This window comes from Protopterus annectens, chromosome 2.part0, assembly GCF_019279795.1.
Source record: "Protopterus annectens isolate FY-2018-M chromosome 2.part0, PAN1.0, whole genome shotgun sequence".
NCBI classification, from domain to species: Eukaryota; Metazoa; Chordata; order Ceratodontiformes; family Protopteridae; genus Protopterus; species Protopterus annectens.
Genome location: NC_056728.1, coordinates 1,125,303,013 through 1,125,317,750, shown reverse-complemented (window position 1 = coordinate 1,125,317,750; position 14,738 = coordinate 1,125,303,013). Strand labels below are relative to the sequence as shown.

The 14,738-nt window shown below is 41.7% G+C and overlaps 1 protein-coding gene across 1 annotated transcript in view; it reads right to left on the bottom strand.

Moving 5' to 3' along the window:
* The window catches only part of LOC122793370 (microsomal triglyceride transfer protein), a 704,416-nt gene that overhangs the window by 458,304 nt on the left and 231,374 nt on the right, over positions 1-14,738 (bottom strand). The window contains exon 6 of the mRNA XM_044061320.1: positions 11,795-11,934. Within this exon, the coding sequence (XP_043917255.1) occupies positions 11,795-11,934 (140 nt within the window). The remainder of the gene's footprint in view (positions 1-11,794; positions 11,935-14,738) is intronic.

Genomic DNA, 14,738 nt, shown 5'->3' with positions numbered 1-14,738 from the left:
TCCAAAATCTCAAAGGCTGCACATATCAGTGTGTCAAACTGGTGGTCAGTGGTGAGCAGAGTGACATAGCGAATTTGCTGGATGACAAATTCATCTCAAACTTTAACACCCACTACCCTCCTGTGTCCCCCATAAAATACTTACTAGCAATCCCCCCAACTATTAACAGGAAGTAGGTCCTAGCGGCACTCATTAAGGCCAAAAACACAGCCTTTTTGGACCCAACAGTATTCTAGGATAACTCCTAAATAGATTGAAACATGACCTGTCAGGACTGCTTGAGTCACTTTACAACTACAGCCTTAAAACAGGCTTTGTACTATGAGAATGGAGGACTGCAATAGTTACCCCACTTCAGAAGGGTAGACCACCAACTGTCCCTGGAAACTACAGACCTATTAGTCTGAGAAGTCTAGCATGCATAACCATGGATGAATTATCATGGAAATGATCAATAACAACATATGCAAGCTTCAGATACTGAACCCAACCTAGTTTGGTTTAGTCAAGGGAAGGACATGCCCACTAAACCTTTTGAACTTCTCTGAGATGATCACCAAGGCAATGGATTAGGGGAAATGGTGCATACTACCTACATGGACCTGGCTAAGGCATTCAATACAATATTCTACTCAGGTATAGCAAATATATATAGACAAACTCACCAAACTGGGCATAACCCCCTATATAACTCACCGGATTGCCAGCTGGCTCATAGACAGGATCCAGGAAGTCAGGATTGGTGAGATTACGTCCACTAAGACACTGGTCACCAGCGTGATACCTCAGGTCTCCTTGTTAGGACCATTCCTATTTGGCATCTGTTTCTCATTAGTAAAGGGTAATGTCAAGGGCTTTTGGCTGACCAAGTTTGCAGATTACTGCAAACTGTGACCTATCATAGATTCCCCCCATTGCACAAACATCTTACATGAGAGTTTAGCACAGATAAATGACTGCTGCCAAAGTCACAAACTAAAGAGCAATGCCAAGAAGTGCACTATAGTGACTTTTTGGAAAACTGCCACCCAAGCTTATTACTCCATTGATAAGACACTCCTAAGAGTTGACCCAGTAGTCAGGGCTCTGGGAACATATATAGATAGCAATTTGGCCTTTGACCTATATGTGGCCAAGGTAGTAAAAAAATCATTCTATATCACCCAATTTATAAGTAAGGGCATGGTATCCATCTAATAGACCCACTGTGGAAAACCCATTTTGTTCTAAAACTTCATCACATTAATGCTAGGGGCACACACATTAAGACTAGCCTGATCCACTCACTAGTAGATTCCTGCTTTATATATGTTTTCAATATCCCACTATCTTGGCTATAGAACATAAATGATAAAGAGGTCACGCCAGCTGGGTATTAGATTTTCCTGTTAGATCATTGTCACAAAGGGCTGTAGAACACCTATTCTAGTAACAGACGACATTATGTCTTGATCCATTACAACCACCTTTAATCGTTGGTCATGAGACATTGCTTTTCTAGGTGTGATCAAATCCTTAAAAGTAGCTTGGAGCCTCTATTTACAGTTCAGCAGAATTTTCAGTAAAACTAGCTAAAGATGCCATTCACTAATTCTTCATCCATTATGGGGAAGACAAACCACTTTTGGGTATAGTGCTATGGAATGGACTGTTAATACTAACCTTTAATCCCAGTATGCAAATTGTCTTCATGAATTGGCTAAAATAATATCACAAATAACAAGAATTCAATTGGCTACAAAGTACAAAAAGAGTAAAACAGACTCTTAAAAACAGAATGCTTGAACATGTGTCATAACCGTTACTTTATCCACTGACCATACTACCTGCTTGTACTACAGTATCATAGTAATAGTCAGCATACTATTAAGTATTTAAGAGTTACATTAATGAAGAACTTTGACTTTCACATTTTTGTAACGTGGATGCAAATACTGAATGGATCTATGTCATCTCTGCTCATTTATTTATTCTTCTGTTGCCTTTTTAGTGGTACACCTCACTGAACAGACTTCACTATTCCATTCTTCAGGGTCAAAAGCTCATCACATTCTATGGATAATAAAGATAAGAAATATTGTCTCCCAACATAACACATCCTGGAAACATCAGTAGCTGATGTGCACAGCTGTAGACATCAGAGCCTGCTGTGACTTCCTCCATGAGTGTGCACATTCTACACATGCTCTGTGAAGGCTACCATGCAGATGCAGCTTGCTTGCTCCTGCATGTACTGCATGAAGGCTAACACACAGAAGCAGATCCCAGCACATGTCCCTGGCCCATAAGCTGCCTACCATGAACCTCCTGCTCCAGTGCATACCATAATCACATTGGACCAAACCACATCCTTCCACCTTGTCTGAGACTTCTGTATTTCTGTCATAGTTTCACAGTGATCTGTGGGTTAGGCCTCCTGCTGTGTAATATCCATGTTCTGGACATGTGGTAGCAGCATTACATTGAAATGATGGCTCCACCCCACACTCCTATCATATTAATCTTATTAAGGCTCAGTTCATATTACTTCTTCACTTATCAATATTAGAAAGCTGGCTATGTGTTAGGTCTAATTCACACTTCTTTTAATTCCAAATATCTAATTTCCTGCCTCAAAAAAAAAAAGTCAGCAGCATGTTCATAATATCATCATTCAATGGAAGAGTTGCAGAACTGGCAAAATCAATTAAATATACAGGATTCTTTAGATAAGACAATAATGTTCATACACATTCAGTGTAACATAAATAAAGCCAGGCAATTTCTTGTGTCCCAGTATGGAGTAAAGTAGTTTTACAACCCAAATACCATGAAAAAATGAATAATGAATGTGTTCCTTCTATCCAACTGCTTTATGGATCCTGAATTCAGCCGTGCTCCTTGCTGTCCTTATTTTAACAAGCTTGGTTTTGTTATAAGGCTCATCGTAGCATGACTGGATTATTATATGGTCATCATATGCATGTGTGCATCGAATGTGTATAAAAGAAACTCACGCAGAATTGAATGTAGTCATGGGTAGCAAAACAGAGTCAAACTCAAGTCTATTGGGAGACGATAGGAATAGGCCAACTACTTTAGACATCAACAGTGGTAAGTAGTATCCTCTAGATAGGAGAACATGGACCACAGACTATGTGCTGCGTCAAAGCCACTAGATGATGTAAAATTGCTTTTTTGGTCACATTGAATAATGTTACCAAAAATGGAATGGGGATTTGCTAGTAATAAGTGGGTTAAGGACCCAACTCAATCTGACCTACAACAGGGACCCATGGTGAGTGGGGTCTATGTGCCTCTATTGCACATTTTGTGCCTACTATAAAGCCGATCAGCCCTGGATCAGAAAGCTACTGGCCAGCCAGTATCCAGATGCCCAGATTGGGTTACATGGCTTAGCACTGTTGAAGAATGCTGTATCTAAAAAAAATCAGCTCTGCCAAAACTGAACTAAGGATTGCTATGCTGAATATGGACTGACAGGATATAGCCTTGAAGTTGATGACAATGGTAAGAAGGAAGATGGGCATCCTCTGTTTTCAGGAGACAAGATGGAAGGGCAGAGCAACAAAGCCACTTAGCTTGGGATCCACAGTCTACTACTCAGGTGGAGGAAAGATTACAAATTATATGAGAATTGTGAGGGAGAGTCTTCTGAAGACAGTGAAGGATGTCCTCAGGATTAGTGATAGACTCACCACAGTTAGACTCCAGTGTAAATGCAGACGTATTCATTATCTCAGCCACAGCAGGGTTGTGCTAGCAAGGAAAAAACGTGCATTCAGGCAGTAGTTGGAGGACCGACTACACAAAGCAGAAAAACATGAGTTGGTGTTGATAATGGGGGACCTGAATGCTCATTTTGGGGTAGACAGAACAATATAAGAGGACTGGCTACATCCACACAAATGGGGAGGTAGGAATACAAAAGGAAAGGACAGTCTAGATTTCTGTCTGGCAAATGGTTTGCTGGTGGCCAACACATGCTTCAGAAAGAGAGATCATCACAAATCACACATTGTGGCCATCAGAAAATTCATTTAGACCTGGTAAGGAAAGAGCATTGGGGTACAATCAGAAATTGCAGTTATCCCTAGTGAAACAGTCAGCCCACATCATAAATCACTGATGGACACTAGCCTGAAGACCTGGAGGTTGAGTGAAGTCAAAGCACAAGAGTTCAAGAAAGGACTCGGGGATCTAGCATCACAGGAAGACTAAGAAATGGGTGGAGTTAAAGAATAATGGTAGTGTCTCAAAACAGCATCCATGAGGACTATACAACAGATATGCGGCTGAGCCAGATATGGAAATAAGTTACGTAAGGAAAGCTGGTGGCATGATGGAGAATTCCAGGAAGTCAGCAAAAGAAAGAAGAGATGTAGGAAAAAGTGGGGCATAGAAAGGACAGATCAGGCTAAGAAGGAATGCTGCTCGGTTAACACAGAGGCTAAGAGAGCAGTTTAGCAGAGAACAAGACATCAGAAAACTCTTCCAGCTTCGGGATAGTGGCTCTACAGATGGCACAAAGAAACTCAATCAGGGTGCAAGGCAAAGACAGAAAAATAAAGAATACAGTCGTCAGACACCATTCATAAGGGATGCTAGCAACAACCTGCTCACCAAGCCATGGGACATGAAAAGCAGATGGAAGGATGACTTCCAGTAGCTTCTGAAGGAAGAAAACCCTTCAGAAGCTGTGCTGCCACATACACAACCTAGAAGAAGTAATAAGGAAAATTAAGCCAGGCAAAGCAGCAGGCACAGATGAGGTCACAGCAAATATGATCAAGATGTTGGGTTAGGTCATTGGTTCATAGGTTCATAGGTGTGTACTAGGCTAATAGCTCTGGAGCTGTTACAAGCCTAGCCCATAGGATTACCCTGGCATCATGCCACCCGGCCTTAGTTCCCAGTGCCTCTGTTGAGTAGAGCCACTGGAGTGATCCCCTGGGTGAATTTTCTATTTCCCATACACTCATCAAGATTTCTCTTGAAGAGGGCCAGTGAGGTGCTCTGTTTGACATGTATGGGAAGTCTATTCCATAGCATGGGCAGCATCTGGGTTATGAACCTGTCCCTCCAGCTTGTTCTGTTGATTGTGATAATGAAGTTGAGGTCTCTGGAGCATGTGGTGTGGAGGGATTGGCATTTCTTTAGATATAGCATTTCTAACAAAGCTGGGTCAGACATGGCTTTGTAAGTCAAGCAGAGATCGCCTCTAAGTAGGCAATATGAGACAGAGAATAGTTGGAGTTTTTTGAGTCTGTCCATATAGGACAAGTGTATAAAGTCTAGGATTCTCTTTGTGAGGTACTTTTGTGGCTTCTCCAGTTGTTGTAGGTGTCTAGTGAGCTACATGCCTAATAGGGCATTGTACTCAATGATTGGCCTAATGAGGGAAGAATAGAGGGAGACAATAACCTCTTTCTTCCTGAATGCAAAACCCTTAGTAATGCGATGTGCCAGATAGAAGGACTTTCTGACCACAGTGGCAATGTGGTGGTCAAAAGAGAGGTTGCTGTCAACCTGTGTTCCCAGATCTCTTATAACGCCTTCTGTGTTCAGTGGACTATCATCAATGTGGTAATTCATGGGAACTGGGTTTTTCCCAAAGGGGATGATGACACATTTTTTGGCATTGAGCTTAAGGCCATGGTTCTGACACCAGTCGTTGATCTCAATGAGGCCTTTCTATAGGATGTCAGCATCACTTGGGGAGTTAATAATAGTTCCCAACTTGCAATCGTCTGCGAACTTTGTCAGCCAGAGTCCCTTTGTGTTGGTCTGGACTTCAGACAAGTAGATACCAAACAGGAGAGGACCTAGAATCAAACCCCGTGGGACACCATTAGTGACTGGTCAGCAGTCTGACTTGGAGTCAGCTACTTTCACACTGTGGGTTCTATCTATGAGCCAGTTTGCAATCCACCTATTGATATATGGGTTGATGCCTAGCTTAGTGAGTTTTGTTATGTTTCCTGAGTAGGGAATAATATCAAAGGCCTTGGCCAGTTGAAGGTAGGCAGTATGAACCACCTTGCCTTCATCCACCACTCTGGTGACTGACTCAAAGAAGTCGACCAGGTTGAGCAGGCATGATCTACCCTTCACAAAACCAAAGTGTGTGGGATCCAGAGTTTGGAGATTCCCTGTATCCTTGTTTAGTAGGTCCATGATTATGCATTCCATAGCTTTGCATATCAGACCCATCAGGCTAACGGGGCGGTAGTTCCCAGGGTCTGCAGTCGCTCCTCCTTTGTGGAGAGTGATGACTGTAGCAGTGCACCATTCGGTAGGGACAAAGCCTAAGGTGAGGCTGTGATTGAACAGGGCACACAGGTGAGGTGTCAGTTCACTCTGTAGTTCATGTAGAACACAACCAGGGATATTGTCAGGTCCCACAGAAGCTGTATTCTTGGCCTTGGACAGTGCTGTTTTAACCTGTGCAGCAGTAATATTGAGTGCCTGGCAATCTACTGGTATTGCGATTGGTCCTTTGGTGGGGGAGAGAGGGGTAAAGTTTATACTGAATCTGTCAGCCAGTAAATTGGCAATATCTGTTGGCTCGGTATAGGAGGTACCATTGTGCAGTAGCTCAAAGCAAATCTGGGTATTGTGGAGATTCTTTACATAACTATAGAAGACCTTGTGGTTGTCTTTACTATCTGCTGCAATTCTGTTTTCAAAGCTAGTTTTATAAGATTTGATGAGGGATTTCAACTTTTTGTTGAGGCTGATAAGGAAGTTATTCCAGTCTTGGGACTTCACCTTATTCCACATCAGTTTCCTCCTTCTGTTGTAGAGTTTGTTTATGGCAGGGGACTACCAGATAGGCTTCCTTTTTTTGGAGGAGAGCGTCTTGGTTCTATTGGGTATGGTGAAATCCACGCATTTGTGTATGTGTTCATACAGTGCATTGGTGTATGATTCAGCGGTCATGCAACTATTCTCCATTTGCATGGGTGCCGTGAAGTTAGCCACCTCTGCTTTTAGGAGCCTAAAGTTAGCTTTGGAGAAGGTTTTCATGGTGGTTACCTTTGCAGGGGGGGTGGCATGTGGATTTCCAGGGTGATTTGTTTGTGGTCGGATCTAACCAGGGAGGAGTTGAGTATTGGTGTAGAGCAATGGTCGCCCATGTTAGTAATGACCTGGTCAAGGCTGTTGCTACCTTTAGTGGGGGTAAAAATGAGCTGGTGTAGGGCATTAGAATTAATGAATTCTAGGAAATGCTGGGCAAGTGTACTGGTACATGAGTAGTTTTCCCAGTTAATGGAGGGGTCGATGAAGTTGCCCAGTATGAGAGTGTTAAGTTGGACCCTAATATTCTCCAGGGTGCTTAGGAACGTGGAGTGTGAGTCTTGGGACATGGTTGGGGATCTATGACAGGCTACAACCTGAATCGCTGTCTTGCCCAATGTTAGCTGCACCTGAAGTATATCTGATGCATTATGTTGGGCTACCACTCTCAGGGTGTGCGCATCCTTTATGAATATGGAAACACCACTGCCTTTGGAGCTTCGGTCCAAAGTCTGGGGCTGAAAGGTGTGGAATGAGTTATAGCCTGGTAGTGCAGGGGTGTTTCTGCTGCCTTGAACCAGGTCTCTGTTACAGCACAAATGTCAATGTTCTCTATTTTAAGGAGTGCTTTAAGCAAGTGAATTTTGAGATTTAGACTTCTAGCATTGAGAAGCATGACCCACAGACTGCATTTGATTGTAGCTGTTATGGTGGTAATTTGGTCTTTGGAACACCGCCTAAAAAAGTCACTATAAGGGTGTCAAGAGCCTTGGCCAGTATCTGGAAGCCCAGGGGTGACAGATGAAGGCCATCTCTGGCAAAGCATCGAGGTCTGTCAATCATGTCATCCCAGGCAGACAGATACTGGATCCCCTTAGAATGACACCAGAAGCTTAGCTAATTGTTGAAATCAATCAGTTTTTTGCATGTACTGTGGTATCTTTCTGGGTGATGGTAGGAGGCTGCCCAGGGCCTGGGCTACATAATCTGAGAGCTCATCCATGTCTCTTTTGATGTAGTCCAGGGATGTATGTCTCAGGTCATTCAAAATCCACATGTACAATGCCAGAGTCATAGTTGTATCTGTTGTTGAGGGACCTGTGTACGTGCATTATGTGGCAGATCCTGGCACCTGACCGGCAGCTGACTGTTACTTTCTACTTATTCAGCCTAGTGAGTGGGACATCAGTGTGCCTCACTGTCAAGTCACCTATGACTAGTGTGTTGGGCATGCTGTTTTACCTTAGGCCCTTTGGTTGAGTGGAACTCTGTTTAGGAGGGTTATGTGTCTCGTGATTAATGTTGTGTTGTGGTGGTAGAGTGCGTTTCTGCCTTGGAGGTCTCTGCTGTCTGGGTAGATTTTTATTGAGAGCCTCCGCAAAGGTGGGTGTGTGGTTTGTGTTTTTATGTGAAGGCAGTGCTGGTGTGTGTTCTGGAGGGCTACGTGTTCCATGTGGTGTGGTGCAAGTGTTGACCATCTCCACTTGACCAGCTATTCCGGTCATGGGTGGAGACTGCATGGCTTCCAGTTTGTATATTTAAGTGCATCTCTCTCCAGTCTGAGCACTGGGAGGTAAGAGGAGAAGTTTGTCAGTGTACATGAGGCAGTTGCTACATTGCTTCAGTATGCCCAAGTTCACCAGGTTAATAGGAGAAAGCACAGGGAACTGAACTTTAGACATGCCTGAAGGGGTGGGCACTAACAATAAGTACTGGAGCTGTTTCCTTGTAGAATTTTTAGTACTGGTAGCTCTTTTGTATGCTGCAATAATTGCTATAAGAAGTCTGGTAAAATGCTAGACTAATAAGTTAGTAAAAATGCAGGAGAGGAGAGAACTAGCTGATCTAAGGGAAAAATTGAAGAGTAGACTTTTTGGTACTGCTCAGAAGCTTACAAACAGTCCTGGATACTGCAAATCTGTAGGTTATATAGGTTATGTAGTGCTTATCACTCCCACTGATAAGCTAGAAGGTTTCTCTCCGACACAGAAAGGCTTGGGGGCTCAGGAGCTTACAAACAGTCCCGGATACAGCAAATCTGTATCTGGACTTGACTAGTTACAGGAAAGGTGGGAAACAAGCTCAAATGCAGGTTTTTAAACCAGAAAGTTGAAAGAGATGGAAAAAAATTATCAAACATCAAATAAACCACAATTTCTGAGCCAGAAACCACTCATATTGTGGTAGATAGGCTGCCTAGTGCTTACCAGTCCCACTGATAAGCTAGAAGGTTTCCCTCCAACACAGAAAGTTTGGGGGGGAACTCAGAAGCTTAAAACAGTTCTGGATACAGCAAATCTGTATCTGGAATAGACTAGTTACAGGAAAGGCAGGAAACAAGTGCAAATGTGGGCTTTTAAATCGGAAATTGAAATGGATGGAAAAACTGCCCAAACAGACAATAAACTACAATTTCTGGGCCAGACACCACCCCTCTTGTAGTAGAGAGGCTACCTAGAGCTTACCACTCCCACTGATAAGCTAGAAGGCTTCCCTCCAACACAGAAAGGTCTGGGGGGGCCCAGAATCTCACAAACAGTCCTAGATACAGCAAATCTGTATCTGGACAAATGGCTCCTGAGGGTACTCAAATAAGGATAGATAAAGAGGCTTATCCCAGATGACAGAAGAGTTAGCATTCCATTGCCAGTGTTCAAGAAAAAGGGGACATTTACAACTGTGGTCAGTATACTGGTGTCAAACTCCTGTCACTCAGTATGAAAGTGCTTGAGAGGGTAATTGATAAACAAATACACACAGTAGTAGAAAGTAAGATGGGAGATCAGCAGTTCAGATTCAGATTGCAGCACAATTGACCTGATGCTTGCATGAGAGAATGTGGAGATGAAACTAGAGATTAGGAAAGAGCCAAATTAGCATTTCTAGACTTAGAGAAAGCATTTGAAAAGGTCTCAAGATTTGTGCAGTCCTGCAAAGATTTGACGTCACAGAAACTCTGGCAGAATTACTGACGGACATACACAACGATCAAATAATGCAAGCAGTAACAGTGGTTGGACTAAAAGGGATTTCAAGTAGGAGTGGAGTTTCATCAGGGTTCAGGTCTCAGCCTGCTGCTGTTCAAAATAGTAATGGTCTACATTAGCAAACAAAAATGGAGGAGACAGATCAGCAAAGCTGCTGTATGCAGAAGATGTGGCATTACAAATAGACTCAGAACAGGAAGTTTAGCAAACGACAAGGGAAATGGAATAAAAAACTGTATGCATGTTGAATGAAACTGAATATAGATAAGGCAGCTGTTATGAGAGCAACTGTGGAAAATCATAAGATGCTTAAAATGAGATGGAAGTGAAATAGTGGAATAAGTTAACAGCTTCAAGTATCTGGGGAGTGACTGATTGCAATGCAGGTTTGAATGAAAAGGTCAAAGCTAGAATCAGCGGGTCTACAGTAAACCATCACAGGGTGTCAGGGGTAGTCTATGACAGAAGAATGACAAAGAAGCTCAGAAGTAAAGTATAAAGAACAGTGGTGTGACCAGTACTTTTGTATGATACAAATATCTGGGCAGTGAAGGCAGAGCAGTTGAGGAATCTAGAGGTGATGGAGATGTGCTACCTGATGATAGAGGACGTAGGATGCACACACTGGTACAAATGAATGATGACATAAGAGCAGAAGCCAAAGTAGCTCCAATTTCAGAAGAGGTCAAAGAGAACAGAATGCAGTGGTTTGGGCACATGAGCAGGAAAACAGAAGTTGGTTTGGCGAAGAAGATTTGGTATAAAAGGAAGAAGGCAGCTGTTTTAATGAGGACATACAACAAAGAGATGTCTGGACTGTGTGAGAGAAGATCTGAAACAGTCAGGCATGACTCTCAAAGAGAGTAAGAGAATAGAAATTAATCAAGAGAGTCTGCGACAGTCATCCCAATGCCCTGACCTTATGTCGAAAATGGGAAAAAGTAGGTTGATGATGATGATGATGATGGTGACGTTGAAGGTAATAACATTAACCAACCTACAAGTGAACTTACTGGTAAAGGGTAGTCTATTACAATAAAGTTCACCATGGAAAACTGGCTCCTTATTACGCTGTCACAGACACAGGTTGTCGAATGTGTCTTTGTTGAACTGAAAAGCGTAAAAAGGCAAAATAGTGAAGCGGCTTTTCAGCAAATTCTTTCCCTGGGAAAGAATTTGTTTGGCTGCTTTTGCTACTTTGCCTTTTTGGCACTGTAGTGCAATCTCGGAGTTGGTATATTTAAGTAGGAGGGGTGGGGGGCACAGCCCACATTAGGGGGTGTGGGGGGCAACGCCCCCCACATTATGTAATGTTTTACAATTTTTTTTTGTTTTGGAACAGCGATTTGTTTCCCTTGGAAAAAAATTGCTGTCCTGAGGTTTTGACATTGTAAGTTTTGACTTACATGGGGTCTATTATGTGTCGTTTTCTTTTCTGAGTGTGTGATATCATAATATAGACCCAGAAAAGTCACTACTGCAGTTCACTAATACAACTATGGTTGCTTGAACACAATATTAAATTAAAAAGTCATCATTTGCTGTAGATAAATTGGTGTATACCTCATGATATCCTATAATATCTATGGTTTCCTTACTGTGTTGTCCAGTGTACATTTGTGAAAACTTAATTGTTCATTTTTTTGCTGCAGTCATTTCTGATGTATGTATTTATTTCTTCTTCTTATTCATCTCTGCTTCTTTCTGTATATACTTTCATCATATATTGAGTAAAAATACAGTTTTTATGAATAACTGAAAAAAGGACATTTTAGAGAAGTAGTTACTTTGATATAATTTCGACTGCTGTTGCTTGCCGAGCATTGAGACGAATCCAGTGAGTTTCTTCTGCAAAGGCTGTTTTGATGAAATCATTCTCCAAGGTATAAATTGTACCACAACTTGCCATTCCAGTGACACCAAAAACCTGAAAAAATAAGCACATAACTCAGACATAAATAAATGATTATGGCCTTATCTGCTGTCTTGAATGCAAAGATATCAGCATGCCAAGGAAACCATAGCTAAGAAGTTTCGTAATTACAAATTCTGATAACAGTCCAAAAGAATGAGCTAGAGGTGAGCTGCACCAGATAACCAAGAAGGAAATCTGCACTGGGGGAAGAAATCTGTAGAAGCTCCAGGGAAAAAAGGAGTACTCAGTTAAACCACAATGAAAATTTGTTTAACGATATTCCAAAATGACAAAACAAACTCCTGGCTAAAATAGAACAGTATATATTCCAAGGTGTAGTCTAATCATTCGAAAGACTTAAATATTTTTGTCTTAGTATTATTCCACAGACTTCATCAGAACTGAAATAAATACCTATATCACCGTTTTATATATCTATTTATTTCCACCACCCTAATAAAGCGTCTGAAGGAACACAAACAAAATGTAACCAGAACTGCAAGACCATTGAGAAAAAAGTTGTAAAATTACATAGTCAGTCCAAACACAAATATTTAATATTATAAAGATGACTATTTAAAAAGTGGTGGATCTAAAATTCCTCCTCAAAATTAATATAATCCTATAAGTGTCTACAGCTGTACACAATAAAGAGTACCTTTAAGCAAGGAAATTTTTATAAATAAATATGCAAGCAAAAAGAAAAAAAAACTTAAGGTGCACTTCTCACTTAACCTGCTAATTGTGCTTTGTGTCCTACACTTCCCTTCAAAATACTTACATCTCAATAGGTGCATTCCCTTTAGGGTTAGCCTACCCCATTAAAGTGATGGAGCAACATACACTGCTTTACTGTCATATAATTATTAGCATTGCCTCTTTTTTTCAGGCTCTCAGTTCTGATCAACTCATGCCTTTGTAGCTATCCTTTTTGACCTTACTGCTAGACATAGTCCTTGACTGATTAACTCCCAATGCAGTGGGTGTTGTGTCCCACTTTAGTCCCCTCACACCCCTACCTTCCCAGACATTGTGAGTTCTGTCCTGCTTTGCTTCTCTCCCACCCCAATTCCCCAGCCACCCCCAGCAACCTATTATCTTTGCTCTGATCTTTGCCCACTATCACACTCTCAAGACAGACCTCTTAAAAAGATACCACCATAAATCCCTATAACCCTCTTTTCCTCACTGCCATCATAGTCAGTACTACAATATTACTGGAAGTTTGAACTCCCGCTTGCAGCCTCCTGTACAAACTCAACACACATCCAATCACTAAAATGTTCCTCTTTCCATGACTTACCTTATTCTACCTCCTTCTTCAATCCTCTTCACCACCCTCATCCCCCTGCAAGCAATAACAAACATATTCATAAAACACTTACACAGACAATCATCATATCACTATGTAATCCCCCTACTTCCATAACTTCCTAACAACAAACCCCCACCACAACCCCCCAGTAATCAGACCAAACCTATTCCCCTGCTGCTCATGGCTGTCCAGATCACTCTTCTATATGGTTACTAAGACCCAGAAACGTGTTCCTCTCTGCTTAAAAAACACTAAAGACTTCCTCCAGACTATCTTCCATAATCTTTATGCTCCATCATAAGAATAACATTGTACCCATCCCAGGCCCAACAACTCCCTTTCCTCAACATCAGAGGCATTCTTTTCCAACACTGGTCTGAGTTCTTCTCAATGCACACAGCATCAGAAACAAGCTAGACAACATAAGGGCTTTTATTTCCCAGCACAACCCAGACATTCTAGCAGTCACAGACTCCTGGGTCAAAAAAGACCCCCCCCCCCCAGCTTACAACACTATCTACCCTGCTACAAGTCTGTCATTGAAGCCAAACCAAACAAAAATCAGGTGGAGGGTCTGGAAATTTGTATAAACATAACCTAAACATAAGTCATTGTCAAGGAAACGCCTCCTCAGACTACAATCCTAACTGGATTCTTCTAAAATTTCTAACTCACAAAGGCAAACCACTATTGATAACTTCAGCGTATCTGCTACCCCCTGCTTCTCTAGATAAATTCAAACCACTCTACACTAATGTCCTTAATAACTGGAGCATTTCTCCCCAGGCCTCCGCTGAAAACAGGATCTGTGGAACCTAGTCGGACTTTCCCGGTCAACAAATGTTAAATAAAAAAATAAAAAAAATAAACTGTCACAAAAATAATAGCATAATCATTGTAAGTGACTTCGGTCTTAATTATCTTGGCCCTCTTTCATCTGACATGAATACTTTCCTAGCAGACCTAGGTCTCCTTCAGCTCATAAAAGAACTAATAAGACCTAACCTCAGGTCCTCCACACACTCCACACTGGACCCGATTATTACAAAAATACCAAACTCAATCACCAACATAAACATTCTGCCACCATCACTAAGCAATCATCTTTACAAGTGTCAACCATCCTATAAAACTACTGACAATATTAAAAGCCTTCAGAAACCAGAGCAGCACAAATAGAGACCAACTCAGAACCTTCCTCACAACCCACAACTGGAACCATATATTCTGCTTACATGACCCTAATATAGCAGTAAGCATAACCAACTTTCTACTCCAGCTGTAAGACAAATTCTTCCTACTAATCCACAGGCTTTATAAACCCACCAAAACTGAATGGCTGTCCACTGAACTCAAACATCTTTAAATTCTAAGGGATGAAGCATAGCAAAAATGGAGAAAGATGACCAACAATTGACAACTGCACCTCCTTTACAGTCATGCATAACCTAGCCAAGAAGTCCATCAGAAGACACTAAAGAAATCTCCAAACAAAGAAACA